At 43.7% G+C, this 27,722-nt stretch overlaps 1 protein-coding gene across 1 annotated transcript in view; it reads right to left on the reverse strand.

The window, feature by feature from the left end:
• Nucleotides 1-2,997: 2,997 nt before the first annotated feature.
• Nucleotides 2,998-27,722, reverse strand: part of LOC311358805 (contactin-associated protein-like 5) — a gene marked incomplete at both ends in the record, with an annotated part of 69,182 nt that continues 44,457 nt past the window's right edge. Inside the window, 12 exons of the mRNA XM_084478918.1 lie at nt 2,998-3,191; nt 7,632-7,697; nt 8,175-8,366; nt 10,120-10,207; nt 10,864-10,997; nt 11,417-11,641; nt 18,293-18,532; nt 20,129-20,347; nt 21,226-21,396; nt 22,029-22,156; nt 23,310-23,466; nt 26,830-27,030. Of these exons, the coding sequence (XP_084335044.1) occupies nt 2,998-3,191; nt 7,632-7,697; nt 8,175-8,366; nt 10,120-10,207; nt 10,864-10,997; nt 11,417-11,641; nt 18,293-18,532; nt 20,129-20,347; nt 21,226-21,396; nt 22,029-22,156; nt 23,310-23,466; nt 26,830-27,030 (2,015 nt within the window). The remainder of the gene's footprint in view (nt 3,192-7,631; nt 7,698-8,174; nt 8,367-10,119; nt 10,208-10,863; nt 10,998-11,416; nt 11,642-18,292; nt 18,533-20,128; nt 20,348-21,225; nt 21,397-22,028; nt 22,157-23,309; nt 23,467-26,829; nt 27,031-27,722) is intronic.

Genomic DNA, 27,722 nt, shown 5'->3' on the forward strand with positions numbered 1-27,722 from the left:
ACCAGTCAACATACTCAGAGTGCAAAGTGTCCTTGATATTGATTTTCTTTTAGGTTCTCAGGAAGGAAAGGACTGCTTCTCCCTTTTCAGTCTATTCTTGATGTGCATCCTGAACTAGGCACCAAGGCACAGATCCTTGAGGAGAGACATTATACATGTCAAGAAGTAATTAGGAAGGGTGGCTGCACAATAGCTTTTTATTTTATTGTTACAAAGCCAAAGCCTGTATGGATGAAACTTTTTCCGAACAAATTCAAAAATGTATCTGCCGCAATGGTACTGATGACAACATTACTTTGATCTAAACATATAAAGTATGCTTCTGGGGCTGAAGGCATTGGGAGATATGTTATAATGCATAGTTGATAATCATAAATCCTAATTTTCAAAGAAATATATGGCGGAAATTACTTCACAAATACTGAGGAGAAAACAAAGTATCCCAATAATAGGACACATCGTCCAAGGAGAATTTCAGGAAACAGGTTGCAGGTTGTTCAGAAGTTATTTACCTGTAATTGTTTACCTTCCTCTATCACATATTCTCTAAATGTATTTTTGATGACTCTCATTTATGCCATCCAGTCAGTTCCAAACTTTTCATAATTTTCACCAATTTCCATATTGTTATTTTTGTTTATGAACACTTTGTATGGAAATATTCATAATAAATTAAATTAATGGACTAGACCAGGAATTAGCTGAATTTATTCAATGGGTGAAGACGATATTTGGTAGCATTTCAAGCGTGCCATTAATCTGTAAACTGAAGGAATAGGCTTTTCTTTAAATTAGACAAGTGATTGGATGAATGGTTATACGTTGAAGTGACCTTCTTGGCATCAAATGCTTCTGTAAGAGGAATTAATTTATAGATAAAATACCATTTTCATAACCTCCTGCTCAGGCTCAAAGCAATTTAACACCCTGCTAGCAGCAATTAATGAGACCAGAATCCATTTTGTTCGATATTCACCATTAACATTTCAATTTACACTTGTACTTTCCCACACAGAAGGGTTATGGCATGACAAATTAGTTTGGTTTACCATTAGATTTTGTGAAATTCATTATGCAGGGATTGTGGGAATAGAAATACAAAAATACAGTGTGACTGAGACTGAGAGAAAAATAAAGAGCGAAACTGCTTTTTTCAAAAGGCAATTCTTATTTTATTAAACATATAATAATAGTATACTTATACAATTATATCCATACAAAACCAGTCCTTTAAATAAACACAATATCAACATGAGTACAAAAAAGGTCTGAGTCTTCCAGGTTGTTTATAACTTGCTGTCAAGGACACTTTAATTGGAAAAAAAACAAGTTTTCAGACACTACTCTTGTAATTTCCTACCGCAAGTGTTTGTAAACACTTGATAAAAGAAAATACGCTTGTTGGAAAGCCTATGCAGCTCACAAAATATTTTTTCATCCTCTGCTTAAATGATCTTCAAATTGCCGCCAAGCTGTTTCAAACCACACCATATGCATTTGATTAGAAACAAAGAGCAACAGGGAATCCATACTGTCACACTTTTCTGAGGTGTGACAGTTAAGTCTCACTGGACTGTGTACTGTAATCGACTCAAATTGACTGTGATTTCATCTTGCTTATTTCTGCTACATGGCTGTCCATCCATATCTACCTTGGGGAATAAAAGAACACAAGAAGAACACAAGAAACACAAAAAAACCTCTAAAATTTTCTGATGAAAAAGTATACGTTTAAGTTTCCAATCCACCCCACGTCCTCCATTCATAGAAGAAACCAATTCATAGAGCGTCTTATAACAACCCAGCACCATCTAACACAGGACCGAGTGAAACAGACATAAATTAAGTTAAACAAACTATATCAAATCATAGTATATCATATGCAAGCCAATTTAACACAATCACATTTTTTCTTGAAGGAAATAAAAACAAAGGAGAAAAAAACAAGAGCATCTTTGTTGTTTGCGAGAGGTCAGAAAGCAGGTGCTACTGTACACGTTGCTAGATTATCCTATTCTTCTTTTCTATGGGTCGGGCCTGCCAACAGTCTTTCAGGACAGAGCAGCCGACAGAAAAGCAATCGGGAAAAAAAAGAGTAAGTCTCTTCCATCGACCTGGCACTCCTTCCTCAAGTGTGTAAATGCATCTATTCACCACACACATTTCCCCATGTGGCTTTAAACAGCTCCTTCTGAAAAGAATGACAAGAATTGAAATTGATTGGCCCGAGTGTGATTTGGACGTTGGACGTCTCTGCGGTGCAGAATCTTCTAAATGCTGTGTATTTGTTGGGCTCCATCCTCCAAAGGCCATTTGGGTGGCGTGTCGTTTTTTAGACTGAATGCCTCATCCTGGACCGCTGCTGCCACGTCCCAGCCAACCTCAGCTGATGGGTTTCGCCTCTGAAATGCCACACACACCTTTGGCAGCGTTCATAGGTTTCAATCACCTGGCCCGAGGACTCCTGGTGAACCTGAAGGACACCGATCCACACGCCCGTGTCGCCTGTGGCCCAAATTCTCACCTGTAGATGCCTCCTGTCGCCCATTGGCAGCACTGGCTTTGGCTGGGCAGGCGTGCACACACACACGCACACACACGCACACACACACGCATACTGATGTCACCGGCTAAATTACCTGTTCTACTGAGAATCTACGTCACAAAGCAGTTGTTGGTCGGGCGGGGGGTGTTGGCGCTGGACATCGGAGATGTCCCCCCTGCACCACCACCACCCCCCCCCCCCCCCCCCTCCCTCCCCTCTTTTTGCTCCTCCCCCTCATTTTGTTCCTCCCCCTCACGTTATACCGTCAAAAAACGGTCCGTCCATCTAGTTTCTTCCTGCTGAGAAAGTCTGCGGATGTCTTTCCCTCCGTGGGGTTTTAAAGTTGGGTCATTTCCAGAGGAGGAAGAGAGAGGTGAGCGGTGAGTCTGAGAGACGGGGGGTTCCGGTGGCAGAGCGCCGATGGCGGTGGCCGCTGGCGTGAGTCCCTCCCGTCATATGTAGTACTCCTTCATGTTATCCCTGACGCCGGCGCCGTGGAGGTGCAGCTCGGTGCGGTAGGCCGTCTCCAGGGCCTGGCGGTTCTCCTTCTCCTGGAGGCTCCTCCGCTCCGCCCGCCGCTGGTACAGGAAGCGGCTGAGCAGCGCCAGCGCACACAGCGCCACGAAGACCGCCGCCGTCACCACACCTGGGGAGAGGGGGGGCGAGGGGGAATCACAGCGTGAGATATTTATGTATGTATATATGTATACATATGGATTAGGGGTGGGAATTGATTGAAGTTTTTATCAATATCGATGCCATTGTCGATTCTGCCTATCGATCCAATTCCTTATCAATTCTCTTACCGATGCCTGAGTAGTTCATTGAGTGGCAAAAAAGGAGTTCTACACAGTTCACATCAAAAGCAACCATTATATTTTAGTTTTTTACATACTGAACAACACCATGACAGGATATAGAGTAGGAAAGAAAATATAGGGGTAACTTGAGCCGATGTCGAGGGGCCAGCTGCCTGAGAGCTATCGGTGTCATCATCAGCATGAAACCGGAAGATATTTGTATGCAGCTCGCTCTGCCTTATTAATAAAAAAACGACTATACTACTACTATATAGGGCTGTCACTTTTGAGAAAAATCAAGTTTAAACGGATATCAAGCAATGTATTCCAATATATTTGAATAGCTACGAGGCCCTGCCCCCCCCCCCCCCCCACAAAAAAACCACTGTAACAGAGATTCAATCACAAATGTATAACGTGACAAGAGGAGACATAAACAGGACTAAGGCCATATCCTCTTTGTTTGAAACAGTATATCAACTTAATCAATATCAAGTGCCACTATTCATATCACAAAATTAGGCTATGCAATGAAAAACAAAAACAGAATCGGAACTGCACAGCGCAAACAATGACGTGACAACTTAAACAGGAGACAGCACCAGGAGTACTCAATACTAATGTTTTTTTTGCTAGAAACACCAATCTATCAACTTGATCTGGATCAAGTGCGGCTCTCTTTTTATTCACAGTGTTACGTGCGGCGGAGAACACACGTTGGGAGCGCACAGACGTGCCTGGCACACACAGGGATTTGCGCGTCAATGTTGAGAGAAGGGTATTTGTTGCAGCCTGTGTCTCTCCACCAATGCAGTGTGTTGCTGTCAGCGGGGATGGATGGGGATGGGGGGGGTCGCAGTCTACCGCTCAGGCTGGCTGCTCCGTGCGTTATCCATTTTCAAATCAGGATATATTATTTGCTTGATTAGCGCGCTTGACTCGTACACAGGCTTTTGAACACATGGCACTCGACGAGAAAACCAGAAAACGTCACACAGGGATCGTTAAGAATCGATAACGTTGGAGGCGTACAATTCCGATGGAATTGGTTAGTTGGAACCAGTTCTGAGTAGGAACCGGTTCTCGATTCCCACCCCTAATATGGATATGGCAATATTTAGACCTGCACTGTATCACTTTACTTCTATGGCTGCTTTTAACTCCATTAAAAAAAGTTCTCAACTAGAACGTTTCTCAAGAATAAAAACGCACCCATCCATGAGTCAATCCACCCAGGGAATTACTCTCGATACATGGGTTTTATTCTGGTCCACTTTTTCCCCATTCCCCACCGTGGGAAAATCGAATAGAGCTGTCACTATAGCTTCAACTCAATCCACTAGCCACTTTGAATGACAAAAGAAACGTACACAGGTTTAAATCACCCTGTGTTTGTATTACGTTGAAAAAGATATATCCACGTGAAAAGGATGTCAAATCATTCAGATGTACTGCTGAAAAGCCGTTGGGTATGCATTCATGTGTGGCTTGTGTCGAAAAACAAAACACTAAGCCTGTCCCCCTATCTCGACCTATCGGTGACTACTTGACACACACCTCAGCCCAGAAAGGCAAGCTCATTGCCAACTACTGGGAGGAAAGCGCAACTTTGTGTACATGTGGGTGGATGACCAAGAAAAGGGGTCATGCAGAGGTCTCCGAAGCAGTGACGTGGATTTTGTGGATGCCTGCTGGACGCAAAAGTGTCATTTGGCAGGTAACACGGTTTGGTACCTGAGCAGCAAACAGTGCCTTGACACATTTATTGCCCACACATAAAACCTATTATCTCCCACGCAATAATGTCGATATTATATTTAATCCTCCTTCAATCTGAACTGTGCACTCGCATATCCGCACTCTCATCTCTCGTCGGCCGCAACCCAAGTCATTCGGGGACGCCTCCTCAAGACGGCATGAGATAACACCTTTATTGATCTGTGCGGGGGAAATTAAGATCCAAGTAAATCAGCGTGCGGCGCTGTGCGCGTACGGCCGCGGCCGTTCTCAGGAGGGGCTGCGATGAGGGGGCAGGATTTTGTTCCACAGCAGTGTGTTTTGTCATGCTTCAGAGATCTCTAATCATTGAGTCATTCGTGTGGCTTTGGAGAAAGGAGGACGCCGGCCGACCGATTGCCCTTGCTCTCGTTTCCGTTTGCTTCCCCTGACCACAGGCCCCTGACCAGAACTTCCTGACCGTAACTAAAACTCACTGGACTACATCACAGTACAGCAGGGTACAAAATAAGCATTGGTATAGTTCACCGCTCGATTTTTGCTGTTCCCTCATGACGTGACACACATTTCCCTCGCCCACCCCCCTCTGTCCGACAAACAGGGCTGTTTATGTTTCGGCACATGTTATCAGGAGAGCACGCTGCGAATGGAATAAGTGGAGAGATGATGTGCACAGCTGGAGTTCTTTGCCAGTTGCAAACGACTGAACTGTCGCTGGGATGGAGAACTGAGTAGGCCTACATGAAAGACCGCCCTTACAGTAATGCAAACAGTGATATCTAGAGTTGCAGACCACTATGGCCATGGCAGATTTTAACCAACTAACCAGTTGATAAATAAATAGTCTGGTTGGTTTTAACTTACATTGTTTCGAAGAATTGCCAGAAAGGCCAGATACATTGTTTTATTTTACCTTTTACTTATGCTATTACAATTACTATATCCTTATTCCATTCAGCCTAATGTCTGCATGGAATATTGGTTCAGTAACTACAGACCAATGTGGAGCCTGTAGGGAAGGAGGGGGCTGGGGTGTGCATTGCATTTTAATTTGAAGCCTTTGTTGTCTACTTTTCTACTCAGGTGTCAGAGGCTGTATACCTTTGTTTTTGAGCAGGGCATTTGGCCAAAACAACTAATTTGGCATCTTGCCTGTTTATCGTTTTGGCCTTGGATCACCCCCCCGAAGCTCCCCAGCTTGCTTACCATGTGATTAATAAATATATGGTCTTCTTTATTGGAACAATGTTGTTTACTTTTGAACACACAACTTGTTTGTATCGATGATAATACTCAGGCTTGTGTGGAACAATCCAGCCAGTGTTGGGATGGTGCCGCCTCATTGGTCTCATATTGGGTCTCTGGTTGCCGTGTCAGAACGGAAATTATGCTTGTGGTAAGATTGAAAACACAAAATCACTTTTGTACAACAGCCAGCATATATTCTACAACCCTGAGGTTTATTCAACACTGAAAGACCTTGTGAATGGAGGAGCTATTGAATTGAACTACTGAAAGGGAATAACGACATAACATGTTTTATACTTCAAGGGACTCAATATAAACCTGGTTATATGTCTTGTATTATCGCCAACATAGTAATCAATGCCAATGTGTTGCTGCTCCTTAAATAAGGCCGTCATTTAGAGAAAACAGTGGTCAAATTGGATGTTTCTGCCACTCTCTGCCAACAGTTTGTGAGCGTTCCTCTCTGCTCCAAACGTGGGGGGGGGGGGGAATTTTTGGAATGTCTAAGTGCCTTTTAGTGTACTCCTAGATGTCGAGGGGTCACAGGCGACGTGTGTGTGGATGTGTGGAGCTCCTTATGCAGGGGTTGATGTTGATGGCCGCGTGCAAGAGAGGGTTAAGCTCCACTGATATGCCGCCACGGTATGTGGCGCATTTTATACACAACTTAGCTCATTATAACACTCATACACAGAATTCTCATACACGACAAAAAGTATCACAAAGCTGGCATTGGTCGTAACCATGGCGATAACTTGCCCACCTCTTTCCGAGAACTATCAATATGCAAAACACATATTTGTGTATCTCATAGTGTTTGAATTGGAGCTGAAACAATGGGGTTCACTGACACTTTCATAAAAACATTTTTGGGAAAGTGTCCTATTGTGTCCTATTCCACCCCCACCCCCGACCACAGCAACCACCCATTACCTTGAAATCGTCAAATATGACTCGGAGTCAATTTACGGCATCTTTCTTTGCTTCGCAGTGCAAATAACATCCTCTTCATGTGTAATTGCTTGGCCTGACCCCCTCCCCCCCACACACACATGCACGCACACACAAACGCCTGAATAGTACCGCATTATCCTGACTTGACAGACACACAATATTTGGAAGAAAATGTCAAGCAAGAGAGAGAAAGAGAAAGTGTGAGAGAGGGTATGAGATAGAGAGAGAGAGAAAGAGAGAGAGAGAGAGAGAGAGAGAGAGAGAGGCAGTGATAGCCAGAGCTTATTTCACAGGAGACTGATTTTGGCAATTGAGCGCTTTAACAACTCGCCGATCTGAAAACTCACCTCCAATTACTGCCGAGTTACTTTGAGAGGCATTCCTCAATGGTTCCTTGCCTCTGTCGACCGTCTCTGAGAAATGTGCCGTGGTGGTGTTGGGAAACAGGGAGGGGACGACGTTGTTAGAAAATGGATTCATTCATCAATTATTTTTGTTTTGTTTTGGCAATGTTGCAGATCACAGCCCTGTAATAACAACAGACAAACGTGCCACGCTAGCAATGCTTTGGAGATTCATTAGTGATAGAGAGTAGAGTCAGAGAGTAAGACTTTTATTTAATGTCTGACATTGAAGGAAATTAAATAAATGAACCCTCTTTGATGTTAGCTTGTCAACTCTATATTGGACTGCCACCCGTCAGAAGTGTGGCTATTGACTCCAATGACTTGTGATGTTAAATGAAACACTGTCAGGTCAGTGTTTTAATGACATATATCTTGATATAAGTGGTAGTTTTCACATCCATATGGATAACCTTTGATTTGGGACTCAACACGTTCCTGTTGATGTATTCCTAATCTATCCAGTGTAGCATTAGATCGTCCTACCTGAAACTTTGGAGTCGGCAAGCACACCGCAGTTTGATTCAACCAGCTGGCCACGCACACTGACCAATGAGCTGCCTCGGTTGAGGAGCGCTGCCTTCAGTGGCGCGATGTGATTGAACTGCACTGAGGAGAGGCAGCCAATGAAACCTTTCAAACCCGCCTGTCTCACCGCTGCGTCTGTGATGTCAAGCCCTGGATCGAAACGATGAGAATGAACACAAAGGTTTGGCATGGCTTTGTCTTGCTTGTATTGATTTTGCTGGTGATGAATGAAATACAAAACATAACAATACAATTAGTTGGTGCTGCACTGGCAGTAATTCAGTAATCTGTCAGTCTATTTTATATCTGGTCTGCCTTATTTGACATCAATATGTGTCCTCCTAAATCATTTAGCAGACCAAGTGTATTTTAATAATATGCACCAACAACACTCATTGAATGCAAACATAGTAAGATTGTAGATGCTAAATATACTTTTAATTCTTGTGGCATGAGGCTGTATTGAGATATTTACATGCACCTGAGCATTCTATTTCAAAATATGAATTTAATTGTGTACGCATGTAGGTTAAAGTACAAGCATAATTTCTCACCTCCAAACTATATCAGTTAATTAAGAAGCATTAGGATGCTTCTGTCCCCCTGATGGATGATTTTTTAGAGTAAAACAAAATGTGTTCCATGTGATTTAAGAGAATAAATAATAAAATTGGGATGAAATCTATTATTTCCATTATTTTCCCTATGGAGGCAATTAATATGGGGTAACATGTCCCGCAAAACTTGGATAGATTATGGCCACTATGTTTGTGAGAGTGAGTCTTTCTCGGGCGCAGGCATTAATTTGAACCTAATGAATCCCTGGGAGACATAACCCAAACCAAGGAGGTAAAAAAGCCTTTTCTTTGATCGCTGGCTTGTACATATCACAGATAAAATAAGAGCTTGTTGGTGTTGTTATTCTGGTGAAGTCAAATGAGGGCAGCACTTTAATTTAGAGAGCAGCTTCACCTTGGGATGGCTATCGCGATGGATCCCAGATAATAGCCCCACAATGCTTACCCCCAATTTAGCTGTGCTTCCGCCCTCTTTGTTTCCACTTAATGGAGCAGTCAATGTAAGTAAGAATGCTAGCATATTATTGATATTTGTTTGTTATTTTGCTTTACAGTTGTTCGTACAGGTTTTTCTTTTTTCTGTAAAAGGCACTTTGTGTTTTACTTAAAGCGTTTATATAATTTGTCGTGTTTTTTTTTCTCAAATATTTAAAGGACAAACTATATTTATCCAGATGTTTACCATTCTCCAATCACGAGTCACCTGCCCATGCAAATGCGAAAACTATTGCTTTGAAATGCAAATTATGTCGGAAATTAGCATAGATTTGCTCATTCCCTGAGCTATTGTGAGCGTCTGTGTTCAACAAATGAGGCGTGATTCACTTAAGAGTTTCATTTAGCTTGTGATTAATACATAAAGTAATAACGTGAAGCGCACAACAATCCACCATTGGGGGAGCTAGCAAAGTGGTCGAGGCTGATTAGCTCATAGCAACTGCAAGGAATTTTTAAAGAAGCCCACCAAGTCTTTTTTGTTTCAACAAACATTGTGCACTGAGCAGCTTAGCTTCACAGTTTTTTCTTATGTATATTTGTGAATGTATTGCTTTAAACATTCAAGGTGTGCTGTTTTATAATTACTTGCATGCTGCCTTTCCGGGCTCATACACAAACAGCAGAACTGTCTCAGAAAATAAGACTCTTTTTTTTTCATAAACGTATGCTGGTGTTGTTTCATTTTCCACCATTGCATTTGGTTTCATTTTGTTGTTGCAAGAAATAAACAATGGAGGAAAACAACCTTGAGAGCATTTATAAGACATTTTATCATTTCAAAACACATTCACTAAAACATTTTCTGTTCTTTCCTCGCAGGGCCTCACCTGTGACTTTCCCCAAAGTCAGTGATTTGATTGAGATTAACTCTGCGTCGGATGACAGACTGTACCTGAGGTCTGTGTCCTTGTCAATCTGGATGAGTGAGAGGGTGAAAACAAACTGGTAAAAGGCTGTGAAGAGCTTTTTTCCGCCTCCCTCTCTCCCCTTGCATCACGGTTGGCTGCCCAGAGCTCTTTGCTTATTAACATGTTTTCCATTGCCTGTGCCTGTCCTGTCTGAAGGATATACAGCCATGATTCATTAAGATGTCTCTCTTCTCTGTTATCTGGCCTCTAACATGGAACCGATATTTCTCAACTCTTTTCATCTTTCTCAACTCAAAGAGGGATGGTTAAAAAAAATGGGGAAAAGGGTTAGTATATAGTCCTCTTTTAACCTCTGTGGATGCTCAAAGTGCTTTCAATCGATGCCTCCCATCTACCCAAACACGCCCACTTCAACACCTTACCACCTGTTTCCCCCAGACTATTTACAGACATTTTTATCCAAAGCGACTTCCTATGAATTTGAGAGGCATGTCGTTAAGTTCAAGGGTATCTTGCTGAAGGGTACCTATAGGTAGCCCTGTGGCAATTGGGAACCTTGTAGCTGGGAGTCATAGGCTCTATGTCCATCCCCTTGATTAGCCTGCACCCAATCTGCAGATGCACAGTATGTTAAAGATGTAGCTTTCATACTTCCAATCTGTGGTTCACACACAAAGGGGCGCGTACACATGAAGGACTCACGTGCACGTAAATGTCTCTCCCCTCTCGGTGGATTCGGACCCGATGCAGGTACCCATCAGCCAGGTTCTGGCGGCTGGCGCAGAAAACGTCCGGCCCTCTGTCTGCGTGGAGCCGGTACCACACCTGCAGAGACCCTGCACACGCACACAGGCACACACACACACACACACACACACACACACACAGACACACAAATACAAGCACCAGAAACACGCACACACACACACACACACACACACACACACACACACACACACACACACACACACACACACACACACACACACACACACACACACACACACACACACACACACAACACACGGTTAACAAGGCTGTGATTTCCTGCCTTTCTATTTAACTCTGAACAAATCCCCTTTAATGTGTCATACATCACAGTGTGCGAAAATGGAATCGACATTTCATCGAGCTCTCTCGGTGAGGCGCTATATTCGCCTCACCGCAGTTCTTGTGGCACAATGCAACACGCAGCCCTAAAACTACAACTATGACTGGGCTACAGATGACAGGCTGGAGGTGGTGGTGGGGGTACCGTTGGTGGCCAGGATGACGGCGATGTACTGCTGGCTGAAGGTGCTGACGCTCAGCAGCATGGTGGGCCGCTGGGAGGTGAGGAAGCTAAAGGCCACGTTCTCCCGGGCGTGGCTGCTCTCCCTGGACACGCTGGAGGCCTGCGAGCTCCGGTTCTGCATGACCGAGAAGGGCTCCTGGAAGGTGTAGGTGACTGAGGACTCGCTGTCAAAGGACACCGACACCTCTGGAAAACCGCAACGCAGGGGGCAGGAGGGAGAGGGGGGAGGGGAGGAGGAGGGGAAGAGAAAGGAGAGGGGGAGGGAGGGAGGAGAAACAGTACATTTCAGTCAGAAGTCACTACATTTTTGAGCCTGGTAAACCTCATTCCACAAAGGGACTTTTCCCTAACTAAAACCAACAGACCCCTTTTCACAATGATGCAGTCACAGCATACCATAAACACAAGTCTGGCTGGTAGTTAATTCACAAGGGGTCATTAATCCTCCCTGCCAGATGGGGAGCACTGTTGAGCTGAGATCATGGCCTGTGTGTGATGCACGGCACATATTGTTGCTAGGTGACCAACAGTGTTGGGGGTAACGAGTTACAAAGTAACGGATTACAGTAACAATATTACTTTTTTGGGTAATGAAGTAAAGTAACGCATTACACTAAAAATATCGGTAACTACACTACTTTACTAGACTAAAGGAACGCACGTTCCTGCGTTACCCAAGCCGTGTTTGCCTGTGTGTAAAGTTCTGATCTGTTTAAGTGGTGCCTGAATGCGTGCTGCCTGTGTGTGTGCTGCCTGTGTGTGTGCTGCCTGTGTGTGTGCTGCCTGTGTGTGTGCTGCTTGCCTCGGCATGTTGCCATAGCGATCGATTTGAGTGACGTAGCTGCTGATCCGAAGGAGAGAGGGAAATGGAGATAGAGACGGAGACAGAGACAGGGGTTTCGGCCAGTGGCGATTACTTTCAGTTTATAACTTGAAAGGACAAAAATATTCGAGTCAAATGCACTCTATGCCCAGGCGACAGGCGTGTTTCAACTGTCGCAACCCAGATTTAGAAAAATACTAGATAAAATACCCGCGACACGCAAGCCAACATCCGACAGGAAAACATTATCCCATTACCTGGACAAGTATTATTCCGACATGGAATCGAAGCTCAAAATAACTTTTGAGTCCCTGGATCATGTGTCCACCACCGGACATTTGGTCCGCCAACAACAAAAGTTACTTAGGAATGACGGTGCCCTGGATAGACAGTATTAGTTTTAAACGTGAGAAGGCTGCTCTTGCCTGCAAGAGGGTGAGAGGAAGACACGATGTCATAGCTTGCGAAATAGATCAGGTTCATTCAGCCTTTGGACCATCACATAAAGTAACAGCATGTGTCACCGCGGCTTAAGTGCATTTCTGTTTTAATTGTAGGGGATACAGTGACCTTTATATTTTTATTTTTTATTTAAAATAAAGTAATAAGTACTTTTCAAATGCAGTAACGAGTAAAGTAATCTCATTACAATTTACAAAAGAAACTAGTAATAAGTCACTAATTACTTTTTTGGAGTAACTACCCCAACACTGGTGACCAACATTAACAGGACTTTTATCTTGTGTCGCACAGTGCAGACATCAAGCGATTCTCCTTTGTTGAGAAATTTCAATGCAATATCTTAAGGCATTCACAGCTATTGGAACTATCTCTATTATGAGAGCTGAGATGTGTAAGAGTAACTGTGCATTACTGTACACCAAACACGACGGGGCAACATGACTCCATACAAAGTCAACGTAGAGACACGTGTCAGGCGACATTTGTCGCTAGAAAAACCTGCGGCAAGATTTGAGTTGTGGCGCTGCATGAACGCCTTGTCACGGGCGAGCGCGTTCACGAGGATTTGCAGCGCGGCACGATGCGACACTTTCGCTCGAGTTGAAATATTCTGTGATGACAGCCAATCAGTGTTCACTCCCTGAGTAACGTAACGTAACAGCCAATCAGCGTTCAGCCGGCCAACCGTTCCCTGCAGTCCGGAGTGAACCGCAGCATGGAGGAGAAGAGAGGAGAGTGATTGTTGCTGTTTGTGACTCCCAGAGCTCTATATATAATATTATATCATATTATATCATATAATATTAAATGTCTATATAATATTATATACGTATAATATCACGGCCAAAAGCTGTGTGTGCCTCCGGATAATATTATGAATAGACTGCGGCGGGTTCTCGTGATAAAACTTGCACAAATCACTACAGCAACAGAAGTTATGCGTCACTGCGACCAGGTGACAAATGTGTCTTTTGGTGTGAATGCACAGTAAGATGTAATTCAGAGCCTTGAAGGCCCTGTACAATACTTCCTGTATTATGCTGTACTTCCATAGTGTTAACGGACAACAAAACAACAGAGTTGAAGGGCAAAAAAACATAGAAATTAAGAGCATTTCCAGAGTACGGCTTTGACCAATGCATAATACCTTGAAAACCCTTTGCAATGATGTGCACCTGTGTAGTATTCGGTTACATTATGCCTACAGGTCTGGATAGTAGTAAAAGGGGGAATCTTCTAGGTTTTGAATTGAATGAACCAATAGTACAATGGAACCAATAAATAATGAAATGCTTGCTGTTGTCTAACTCACTGAAGTTAGTGAGCGATTTCTGCTATAGTGACCAGAGGTATAACAGAACAATACAGGGCATCACATTCTTGCATGTTCTCCTCATTCTGGCCCTTTTCAGCCTTATGAGCACTGAGACCTTCAACCATCTCCACACACCCATTACTAAAGAACTTTTGAGTGATAGACGGCACGTAACCTTGGCCGGAAACCAGAATAAGAAAGGGGCGGAGTTATGCCTTGTTTCCTGTTTCGTTAACAAGATATTTGAAGAGACACAAATTTCCATTTCTACAGTGGCCTGTCTACATGGTGTTCATTTAAAAAAATCTGTGACACTTTCTCTAAGAAAGTTGGTGTCCAGACAGAATATTATAGCTTGTCTTCTCATTTGGAAATGTTTACTATTTCTTTCCAAGTTTGTGTTCAATGTTAATATTGAGCTTACAGATCCCCACCTCCATCAGCTGGATTGGTCGAAAACCAACGTGAAGTAAAAGATAGAGGAACTTTCTGTTCCCCAAGATTTGAACTCGTCTGCTATCAGACTTGGTATTATTAATTGAAAGTCTGATTTGTAAGACGACAGCGCAACAGCCATGGATTTGTTTTCTTTTCTAATTTCTTTTTCACTTATCCTGACTTTTTTCGTCATGGTGACACACACACGCGCACACACACACACACACACACACACACACACACACACACACACACACACACACACAGACACACACACACACACACACACACACACACACACACACACAGGGCTTCACCAATAATCAAACCAGGGATGATATTGATTATGCCGGCGGGACGTCCTCTAAGTACTACTGCTATCGCAAATCAAACCCTGGAAGATCGATGACCTTCTCTTCCCTATCGGGAACCCAAGTTAATCACACCTTGATATCCTGTTTTACCTGGAAATGTGTCTGCGGTGGGAGTGTTATTTCACGCTGGGAATGCATTGTGCAAGCATGACTTCATTGACACAACGGCGCATTGATGCCGAGTCGGGATCAATGCTTGCTTAAAATAACATGAAGACGGATAAAATTAAAACAAATGGGAAGGCTTGGTAGGCTTACTTGATGAATTGATCAATTAAAAAATTCTACAACCAAAATTATTACAAAGTCGTTTGGACAGCTTTTTTTTGTGATCAATTCATGGAGGAATTAATTATGCTGAAAGAGCACAATTCCTAACTTGGCTGAGGAAGATCTCCCTGAGGGTCGATAGGGTTCTCTGAGGTTTGAACTCATCTGCTATCAGAGCGCGCGATCAGAGCGTTGAAGACCTCTGGATCGCAGGAATCGTATCGTCTGGATCAAACCGGATCATGTATCGCCAACGTCCATGTGGCGTGCCTATAGTCAGAGAGGCTCGTAGACTGGATGGGGAGGGGGCTTTAATGCGATGGTCATATGTCTCTTTTTGCCAAGCAAGGACAGACGTGATATGCAGGCTAATCGGTTGATTTGTTTGATCAGTCTGTCTTCATAGATTGTTGAACTGAACAAATCAGATGCTTTTATCCAAAGTGACTTACAATACATTTACATTACACAAGTACATTTGTCAGAAGAAAGAGAAACAATATATCACTGTCGGTACAGTTAGGGTGTTCATAGAACCAAGTTCATAGCCCTAACAATTGCTAGGTCAACCCATTCCCCCTAAACAAAGATAGCTAGGATAAGGTGCTACATGATGCTATGTACCATTTTGAAGTACAAGGACGTACAACATACCATAAGTGCTTACATTAAGTGCCAGGACGGTACAGTAATACAATACAACACTAAAACAATTTTCTCCCCCCCACACACACACACACACACACACACACACACACACACACACACACACACACACACACACACACACACACACACACACACACACACACACACAGACACACACACACACACACACACACACACACACAAACATTTCCTACCATGGCTTAAGCAGGTCCCCTTTAGGGTCATGATGACATGATGAACTTGATCAAAACCTCTGGATCACTGAAATCATATGGTCTGGATCATCCCTTATCCCCTATCAAATGGCCTATGGGCATGTCAATACTCAGTGAGTCTCATAGACCAGTAATTATTGGTTGTACATTTCCTTTAGCCAAGCAAAGGCTGACTCTATCTGTAATATGTATAGGCCTATCTTTCTGCCTTTATAGATCCTTCACTGAGTACAGCCTGAACGGGACAAATATTACGTATATTCGTTAAAAAAAGAAGCTAAAAAGAACATCTAATCAGTAGATCTTGTGGATGTGTGGTTATAGCATGAAGAAGGAAGATGTATGTTGAAGAGTTGTATGCTACCGAAATGATCTCAAACAGACATGAATGAGATGATTTAATTATGGCGCAACTCGTTCACAAATATGGACGTTGTCAAATAAGTGTCAATCACAAATGCAAAGAAACACAGAATAGTAAGGATCGGAGCGTGAATCAGAATCTCGTGTTTCCCCTTTCATTCACACTCTTAGCAGCACCTCAGTGGCCCCCGGGCTATCTTTAGACTACAGTATCAGAACATGTTCTCTCCTTAAGATGATAGGCTTGTCAACGCTTAGGCGACACTTTCTTGACAGTTCCACTTTAAAAAAAAGAAAAGAGATATCCTCTGAACCATCAGGAACCACACCACAGATACTACTGCCGTCAGGCGCCAAGCGTCGAACCAATGTGAACGTCTCAATTCCGATTCTGTTCTTTACATGTCCGTCTGACGTGTGTCACCTCTGCGGCTCTCTGCGGGGGGTCAACGACAGTGGGTGGGGGGTAAAATAAATTACCAACATATCATTTCTGGTGTCATGGAGAGCGTTAGGCCTTCCTGTCTCGACAGACGACTGCAAGCAATGGTGTCCAAGTTTGAAGGGGGTTGGTCACGTGACGCCACCGCGGTGCAGGTGAAGGCGTGTGTGTCCCTGTCTGCTCCCCTGGGATCGCCGTGGCCGCCAAACTCCCTTCCCTTGCATGCATAATCGTCCGTTGTCATGGAAACCTCCACTCAACGTGACTCACATTAAAATTCTGTGAGCTGATGGGCGTATCCTTTGTTGGCGTGTTGCACAAAATTGATATATATATTAATTTTTGTTGAAAAAAATGTATGTAAAAAAATAAAAAGCTAAGTTAATAACTTAGAGGGTAGACCAGCTTGCCATTGCCATTTTTAGTATTGGTGCTATTAAGTGCCTGTACTAAAGTAGTCATTGGATTCAGAGGTTAAAATGCATGTTAAACGCCAGGTGTGCCTGCCATCCATCTGAATTACAATGTGGATACAAGCTACCAGGTCTGAATGGGGCTTCAGTTTAATGCAAAAGATACAAATATACTGGAACAACGTAGTACTGCAAGTCAATGCGTTCTCCTCGGGACAAGAGTCCTCTTGGAGGCGTCACCGTAATAGAGTTTTTTGTTCCGTCTGTGTGTGTGACACGCAGATTGCCTTTTATTTTTGACACAGAAGAAGTGGAAAATACATGCTGCTGTAGAATTAAAGGGTTGAAATGAATACACCAATGTTTATGTTCAGCAGTGGTTCTCCTGACTCAGGAGACAGTATACATGATAAGCACAAAGAGGAAACAGCCTATTTCTGACAAATAAAACAGCAATGGACATGTAGCAATTTCGTAATATCTGTATAGCTGAAATACAGCTCTGTTGACCTTATTTATTAACTGATGGGTGATCTTTCTTATCCAGTGCTTTCACTTGAAACTAAACTTAATTGAGTATCCAGCTTGGAAAACATTCTAGATTTCATCAGACCAACACAACACACCCACACATGGCATTCAAAACTCTCGATAACAGCTATTCAGTGCCACTATTATCGGTTTCATCAGTCAATTCAGTCTGAAAATACCAGAGATTCTTATCCTCAAGCAGTGTGGCAGACATTGCCTTTGTGGAACCCTCCTCTATTGCAAAAGAGATTCTTAATCTCAATCGCACTGCTGGATTAATTTAAGGTTAAAGCCAAAGCATGTGGCCATGCTGGAACCGGCCAAAGCAATGTTTCAAACGTCTGAGTTCAAAATAGACTTTAGTCCCAGACAAAGTGATAAAAAAACACAGCTACTGCTACTTTCCTGCTCTCGACTCTGTGCTTTGCTCCGTTAAAACAATGGGATCCCATGTGCTTTGGCTTTGGCTTCCCAAAGAGAACCAAGAAAAAATGCCTTTAGAGTATGATAAAGTGGGCCCACCTTCTCTGCAGGACGGGCCCCCGTAGGCGGACTGGGAGCAGTCACAGACGTAGCCGCTGCTCTTCTCGATGCACCTCCCCCTGTTGTGGCACAGGCTGCTGGAGCCGCTGCAGTAACCGGGGCAACCGGAGCTGACGCCCGGCGTCATCCTGGCCCTCTCCTCCAGGTTAAAGTGGACGCCGTTGATGGCGAGCGTTCGGATGCAGCCCAGGAAGCCCCTCTGCCTGGAGGCCGTTCCCCCTGCAGGAAGAGAGACCGCCGTTAGTCGTCTTTAGAGGCCGGTGGCGCGCCGCTCCGCATCTATAACTGCTTTATAATCATAACTCCCGTCCGCGCTGATGAGGATTTATGATAAGCCTTGATTTAAATCAAGTAAGACTCTGGAAGGCGACTCTGGAAGCACTCAACTATGTGAGGTCTCATTAAGGGCTAAGTATGCAAATATGGAAGAATATCTATTAGGGTAAAGCATTGGGCTGACCTTTTAAGCTGTTATAGCCCAGAGGCACAGCCAAGCCCAAGAATGACAAATCTGAATTTATGGCCTCTGCAGATCCTATCTCTGGCAGGCTTATGGCAAAATTCTAAATCCCTTCAACTGTGTAATTCGTTGGCATAACCAGAAAGTTAGTGTTTAATGAAAAGGAATGTGGAAAAAAAGGCAGGGCTTTAACATCATTATAATTCATATCATCACCCGCTGTGTATCACAGGGCCACCCCATGTCTAAGACAAGCCCAGGGGTCGGGTGAAAAACAAACAGCCACCCCATGTCTATGAGTAGCCACGGGTGGGGTGAGATACAAACAGCCACCCTGCCATGTCTTAGACTGGGAGAAAAAATATAACCGCAACACATAGCACCATGTGTGTCGAGGCAAGGTCCTTGGGTTAAATTCCCTAAATAAGACTCTGTATTAGGGTATGTTGTCTAATGTTTAAAAAAAGGCAGAATACTGGATACTGTCCCTGGGACCCTTAAGAATGTATGGGAAATTATTCATAGTTTACATAAATGTTTACATAAATGTTTACATAAATATTGTGCATTTTAAATTGCTACTAGTACTCCTCATAGTGTGTACATGCTGTATATATTCACTTTGTTGTAGTTATAGCAAAATAAGTTAAGTTATAGCAAAATAAACCACGATTAAGAAAATAAACAATCCCACAAAAAGTGCACCCTCCCTCTTGGCTCCTTATCTCCTATATAATCTCCATTAGGTTTCAAAGTGTTGCATTCATGCACCTGTGGGGGAGTATGTGATGGACGGGCAAGATAGATTCCCTGAACAATTCATCTCGGATTCTATGTTCAGTCAGTTAATTAATATTACAGTAGAACTTCTTGGGGGTGATAACACAGACAACTGAAAGGGTGGAGTTAAGCCTTGTTTCCTGATTTCCTGACTTTAATAAAAGTGTATTTTTGCAGTGGCCAGTCTGCACAGTGTTGATTTGAAACCTTTCCAGTAACTTTTTTTCAGCTTACTACTGCTTGCCAAATTTCCGTTTTGCCAGTAACGCCCTTACAGATCCCAGCCTCCAGCAGTGATCGGTAGAAACAAAAATAAAGCGAAGGAAACTAAAACGCCCAATGCCCCCAGATTTAAGCTTGTCTGCCATCAGACTTTAGATATTAATCTTAAATCGGTCTCATACCGAAGCAGGCGTGCTTCGGTCAACCGAAACTCATATTCTCACAGAGCCAGTTCGCTCACTAATAACCGACGGATGGCTACTCGATTCCTCACAGAGGACACGCAAAATGACTTTTATAAACTTTTATCTTAGGCCAGTGCGGTGGAACCGGAGGAGTTTGTGTGTGCTCACCCACAAACAGCTGGCTGTTGAGCTGCAGGCGGACGTGTGCGTCGGCCGGCGCCTCCAGGAAGCGCAGGGGCAGCTGGTCCACCTGCAGTGAGGCCTCCTGCACGCCGCGCTCCGCCTGCACGTAGTGCCACTGCCGGTCGTTCAGGGGCACGTGGGACTTGACGGTCAGCACCACCGGCCCGTTGCCCACGTCGAAGGAGAAGGCCACCGCCGACGGGGCTGGCGAGGTGAAAGTAGATGAAGGTCAAATAGGGTGGATGGTTAAATCTGCACTGCATGTCGGGTTTCTAGTGCAAGTCCATGAAAAAGTTTCTTCACTGGAAGGTTTTCTAAGAATAAAACAAACCCATCCGGGAGTAAATCCAGCCAGGGAATCTTTCTGCTTCTGCCCCCCCCCACGCATCAATGAAAACGGAGCTACAACCCAAGCCACTAGAGGCTGCTGACGGTTAAAGTTAGATGGTGTAGATTTAACTCAAATGCAATCTGGACGTGTCCTATTACGCTCTGCAGGATCCACCTACATGCCATTGACATGCATATTAAACTGCCAGACTTTGTTTTCTCTTCTTTCTGATGCAAGAATTACATACACAATAACATAAGGTTGTCTGGTTCTGTGATGCTTTATAGAATGGAGTACAAAGAATGAATGTCCTTTTGACCCCATTGGACCCATTGGACGAAATTAAATTGAATTTAATATGCAGTCGGTGTGTGCGTTAAAGTCCTCCATGCGTGTCCCGTTAACTGTGTCTTTCTAATTTATTTCCTATGTTTTCCTGAGCACCAACCTTGCCCATTAAGTAGCTTTCTGGTTTCCGTATTTCAAACTCAACTCCCATCCAATCAGCAGCGCCCATCAATCCAAACATGGTGTTCTGCTCCACATAATATCTGTTTTAATGGCTTGCTTCACCAACACTTTGCTCCCAATGCATACTTTTAAATAAATTGCTATGCTAGCAATAATGATTCCCATGCATGACTATGTGGGGAGCACACAGATATCTGTCTATGCTACGCTTGTTTAAATTAAGCTGGATTTGAGTTAATGGCAATCGCGGGTCAGGTTTTGAAAGTGTAATTGCACTCACAGCTGAGCTCCACTCGGATGAAGTCCTTGAGGCCCAGGTTCTCCAAGAAGACCCCCGAGGGGGAGCTGGTCTTGAAGTAGAAGGAGATGTCGGAGCCCAGCTCTGCCTGGAGGGTGGGGAAGTGGAGGTAGGAGGACTCCTGGTAGAAGGAGGCCGCGTTCCACGTCGACTCTGTCAAATGCAGAAACACCACAGGGCAAGTAAGAAGATTGGGGGCAGAATAGGTGAAAGGTGGTGAGGGGGATAACAGATCAGAATGAGAAATGAGAAATTAGGGCAACTGAAGGGAGAATCAAAAAATGAATGAAGGAAAGATGAATTGAAAGTTAAGTGACGCTTTCGCTAGGTTAAAGGGACCCCATTTCTTTCAAGAAAAAATTCTGCTTTATTACCAAAAGGTGATGGATGTTTTTTATGTTTCAACAATGTTTTACTCGATCAATTTGAAAAAGATCCATTCATACTTAGGGAATGGACATGCTGTAAGGTACATCAAATTCGTTCTATACAGATTTATTTTTTCAGAGTGAAAATGTTAAATAGGTCACATGCTTTTGATGAAGGAAAAAAATATACAACTGCGCAGTAGAAAGCAAAAGAAAATGAACCCCATGGTAGGTGGTTTCTGATATACTGTTGACAGAGAAGCGAGGAAGAACACAGACATTTGTCCTAAACACTCACGCTAACCAACCAGCACCAAATCATCACAGCTGGTAATGACAACTGAGGAAAATAATGAGAAGAAGTCGTGTGAAAAAAACATTTTTTCGTCTTCTTCCTTTTCTTAACAGTTCACCTACTGTCGCCATAACAACGCAGCGCTCCGACTTGGTACACAGCCTCAGAGCCTGTTCGGTTTGTGTCTCCGATCACAATCTGGCTCACTGGCAAGTGTTCCTTATAGGAGAGCACTCCTGTGTCGTTAGACCTGTAATGAAAACCAGAGGAGGAAGACTCGTGGGTAATATAAACCATCTGGGAGAACACGCTCAGTTCCTGCCTCAATCCTGCACTCGAGGAACCCAGGCACAACATTTAGAGGCAGGGGATACGGCAATACACAATCTGGGCAGTAAATTGGAAAAGAAGTGGTCAATAATAAATATCAATATCGCTGCTTCTCTGCGACTTTATACCAGCCAAGGGAAGCTATCGTCCTCCAAGAAAGCTGATGTGGGGGATTAGGAGAGGGCTAGAAAAATGGTGTGCGTTGAATGTGTGTCTATGCCTTTGTGTGGATGTGTTTGTCGTCCATGCGTGTTTGAGTGCTAGTCCGATGGTTTGTGTGTGTGTGTGTGTCCGATAGTATGAGTGCGTGTGTCTGCTGGTGTGTGTGTGTGTGTTTGTGTGCAAGCATAGTGTGTGTGTGCTTGTGTGTGTGTGTGTGTGTGTGGGTGTGTGCGTGCACACCTAATGTATCTGCCGTGCATAATGTGTGTTTGTGTGTCCGTGTGTGCACATTAATGTTTGTAGAGCTGTGTGTGTGTGTGTGTGTGTGTGTGTGTGTGTGTGTGTGTGTGTGTGTGTTTGCGTGTGCATGTGTATGCAGTAGAGCATGCTTATGTTGACACCAAGGTCAGGAATCACAGAGGGCTGTGGGCAGAAACAATCCCAGAGGAACCAAAAAGCGCCCTTGAAATGTAAATGGCCGAAGCAAAAGTCTGCCCCTAATGAATCATAGTGTTTGTTTGCTTGTTTGTTTGTTTTTTCATTTGGAACATTGCATGCGCTTTATATTCCATCAAGCTATTTTGGACAACGTTAGTTACAGGGAATTCATGTCACAAAAGGCAGTGTTTGTGCTGGGGAGCGAGGGACTGAATAAGATAATTAATTGGTTTTGAAGATGAGCCGTTGAGTGAGTTTTCAATCAGTTTTAATACGTGAATAGACACAAACTGGGAATAGACCTGGCAGAAAATTATGTTTATTTGAACTCTTTATTTTTATTTGACTTTATTATTTGAATATTTGAAATTCAGATCATTTTTAGTATATATATATATATATATATATATAAATATATATAATGTAGCCAGCCATCATTGTAGACATCATTAGAAACATATTATGTCACTCACCATTTGTTGACGTCGGCGTCGCAGTTACAGAAGTAGTTCATGTCCTGGCAGTTCTCCTGCAGGCCACAGGAGCACTGCTGCACCCCAGGCAGGAAGCCCCCCCAGTAGGTCCTCCTCTCCCCAGCCTGGTCCAGCCACCAGGACAACGGGGTGCCGTCTGCCACCAGCCACCAACACAAAACAGTCAGAGGGAGCGGCCGCCACGGCCCACTGGAGGTGCAGCTGTTAACTCCAATGCTTTATAAGATACAGCATTGGAGATATCATCAGGTCATATTCCAGTGCTCTACGCAGAACATAAGTGCATATTATGCATTTGTGTTCTGTGTAGAGCACTGCAGTTTGACGTGTCAAGGACCTCGCCCACTGCCCCCACAGCATCCATCGGCTCGGTGTGCCAGACCCGTTGGTGCTCCGTGGTTGTGGTCGGATTAAGTTGTCTGTTGTCCAATCGCTGTTGGTCGACTTCAGGGAGCATTCTCAAGTCAGGTGTTTGTTGGAGACGTGGGCGAGGACCTTGACAGGTCATATTCCAGTGTGCTACGCATAATACAGACTTGCATACATGCACCATTTTATTTAATATCATAAAATCCATACACTCCCCAAACATATTTTATCTTCATCCAGCCGCACAAGTAACGGTCGAGAACCACATAGGGCTATGGTCAGGGCCCGCTTGTATTCACAAGCATCAGTTTGTTTCTCAGAAAGAGACCATCATTATGATTGTAGCGTCACCTTAGTGTTGGGCTGTAAGCCCCCCATTATTTATGGTTTTCTTTTCAAGAATAGTATTATAAAGTTGTTTTTGTCTAAGTCAAACTGGAAGACTATACCCAAACATGAGCCACAGCTGCAAACAAAATAAACAAACCCCTAACTACTTTTCTCTTCACGTTCCCTTCAAGTCTCTCCATATTTAGCCTTCTCACCATGTCTCACTGTCTCAGTGTCACAGAATGTGTGATACTGCACACACGAGGCAGCATCCAACACGAGGCAGCATCCAAACAGCACTGTGAAAGTCTCAAGGTGATGGAACATCATGCTCACTCAGACATTGAGGTCATGCAGCAATCAGAAGCCACCCGTTTATGGGAAATCCGCCTTGAAAACGGTGTGCACATGAAATTAATCTGTATATCATGTGAAGAAATCCATGTCGACATCCAATCAGATTCAAAGAGGCTGTGCTGTGGACTTCATAAGCTGATGGGTGCTTTGATCTCTGCACGACAAGTCTAAACTCCAAAATTGTATTAATATGAAATTGATCTGAACTAAACAATATTGTCTTACCCAAACACTTTAGTGTATCAAAATATACTTTGTACAAATGGGCTGTTAATTTAACCGCTTAGGACATTCATAGACATTCTAAAAATAAATTCCTCTCAATCTCATTTCAGTCAATAAATTGAATCTGTCATGCATCCTTTGTGTTTTGCGCTGTATCTCGTCCACTGCCTTAGTGAATACTCTTTATTGCCAACTTCCAAATATTTGCTGCAATGCGATTAACCAGCCAAAAGCCCACAGTGCCTTTTAAGCGAATTACATCCGTAGAACTATGGGCACACTAAATGATCGACTTATTTTGATGTAAGTGTCTTCGACTAAACCAAACAAGGCTAAATGCAGGCAATCCTTTTGATGCCTATAACAAAGGTATGCTGGGATAAACCTGCAGTCTCCCCAGGATGGGATTGTGTGTGTGTGTGTGTGTGTCTGTCTGTTAGAGGAGGGGGTGGGGAGGGGTTTGCAATCTTCTGGCATGTGTAATTCCAAGTAAAACAATAATTAACGAATGAGACTCATCACAACATGAAGGACAGTTGATACGCTATGCAAAAGTGCTCCGATAGTCATAGTGCTACGCTAATCAACAGCTTTTAATGAGAAGGCTTTGAAAAAGTATAGGAAAACAATACAAATAAAAACTCCTCATTAATGTCCGGGTTAGTTTGCGAGAGAGATGGTGATTACAGATTGAGGTGTCTGGGGAAAAAAGGGCCTTCTTATTAATTTAGCAGCATCGCAGCACAGGCTTGGGAGAGCTGTCGGACAGACAGGCAAGAGAATGCTGAGAACACACGGGGTTTAAATGGTGGACTGGCAGGCGATTGAAGAGGGAACAGACTTGTTCCCCTGCGAATGGGGTTCCTCATTTCGGAGGTGACCGTGATTTCATGATAAGACAACGGGACCTTGGTGAACGTGTTGTTATTCAGAGAAATCACTTGATCACCATTGGGACAAAGGCGCATGTTTGACGTCTTGTTTTCCAAACCATTCACAATCACAGTGTGGACGGTCCCAAATGAGCATGGAAACTCTATGATTGCGGGGATTCTTGTGTGTTCTTGTGTGCGTGGGTGCGCATGTTAGTGTGTATGCGTGTTAGAGACACTGTGAGTGTTCCTGTGTGTGTGTGTGTGTGTGTGTGTGTGTGTGTGTGTGTGTGTGTGTATCTGTGTGTGTGTGTGTGTGTGTGCGTGTGTGTCTTCGTGGGAGACTTTGAGGGTTTTCTGTGTGTGTATGTGTGTGTGTTTGTGGGAGACTTTGAGTGTTCCTTTGTGTGTGACTGTGAGTGTGTGCGTGTCGGTGTGCATGTGTTTATGTGCGTGAGTCCAGACTGGCATCTCAACACAGCTACCCATGGAGTATCTGCTGTCATGCTAGTCCAATTACTGCACATTGTGTAAAAATAGAAAAAAATAAAAGAAAACAATACTGATCCGGTGGCAATAACTGAAGCATCCAAGTAAAGAATGAAAGCAATTATGTTTTGGTTTGTATCTGGCGGGGTTGAAAATAGGCCCAATTTCTTCCATTAATGATCCTGCTTTTAAAGCCCAATAAAGTTGTTTATTATCCATGACATGCTGTCATCTTATAGAGTTATGCCCACATCAATTTTTAATAAATGATGAGCTTATAGTATGGCCTCCCAAGGCATCATAGAGATTGTGTGTGTGTGTGTGTGTGTGTGTGTGTGTGTGTGTGCATGTGTGCATGCGTGTGTGCGTGTGTTCATATGTACATATGTGTGTGCGTGCATGCATATGTGTGTGTTTTTGGGTGTATGAGTGGATGTGCATGCATAGATATGCAGAGCTGGATGATACATTATTCAGCTCCCCATGCTACTACACACACACACACACACACACACACACACACACACACACACACACACACACACACACACACACACACACACACACACACACACACACACACACACACACACTGTTTTTAATAGAACACACTCAACAGGGGGTATGAATAACAGTTGAACAATAGACAAACAATGTATAATAAATGGTCATAAAATATTTTTTTCTGCATAGTGAGGTGTGCAAATGTGCTCACAACTGACACGCTCAAATCCACATCCCCACCCACACACCCACACATCCACACACACACACACACACACACACACACACACACACACACACTTAGACACAGCTTGAGAGGGAAGCAATTTGGATGGAAAATTGCCTGAACTGACCCCATGCGTTGAAGAGACGGGACTTCCTGCAGCGGTACACCACTTCCTGTTGACACTGCTCGGAGCCCGTTACTATGGCGCGCAGCTGCTCCGGTGAGGCGCTGTAGTTGAAGCTCATGATGTAGGGCTTCTGGGGGGAGGAGCCCTGCACCCTCACTGGAGCACTGCTGCTGTGGTCCAGCACCGTCCACACCTTGTCCTCTAAACACACAGATTAACAAACACACACACACACACACATATTGTATTTTATGTTCTCGCCAAGATAGATGAGGCGTGCCTTGTCCTAAGAACTGAATTATTGCCTAAAAATAACTATTGCCTAAAAAGATTGACCTTAAGACTATCACTTCAGACTTTTGCTCACCACAGGATATCCAGACAAGGGGTTAAGCAAGAAAGAAGAAATAATGTAACCGAACAAAGCACTTCTTCGACTGGACAAAGTGTGAACATCTATTTCAGAGTGTCTGTCACAGCCATGGCACAGACCTTCTGTGTGCGTATGCCTCGTCTGTCCCTCCCTGCTGGGTATCAATAGATATTCATTCCTTCTGAATCTGTGTCTGAGTAAGCTGGCTCTGACAGAATGAGAGAGAGATTCTGCACTGCGTTGCCTTGCCATAGGAGTGACTATTCACACACCGATAATCACAAACTGCTTTGCCGAGCCTTAACGTGCTTTAAAAGTTACATGGTGTCAGGAAAATTATTATTCTTGGTGGTAGAGTGTGTGTTTGTGTGTGTGCTATGTGTGTGTTAGTGTGTGTGTGCACACCTGGGTGTAGGTGTGTGTTCACATGTGTGTTTGTGTGTGTGTGTGTGTGTGTGTGTGTGTGTGTGTGTGTGTGTGTTCGTTGTGTGTGAGTCTGTGTGTGCAACTGTATGTATGT

Source organism: Micromesistius poutassou (genome assembly GCF_964030765.1).
Source record: "Micromesistius poutassou genome assembly, chromosome: 14".
NCBI classification, from domain to species: Eukaryota; Metazoa; Chordata; class Actinopteri; order Gadiformes; family Gadidae; genus Micromesistius; species Micromesistius poutassou.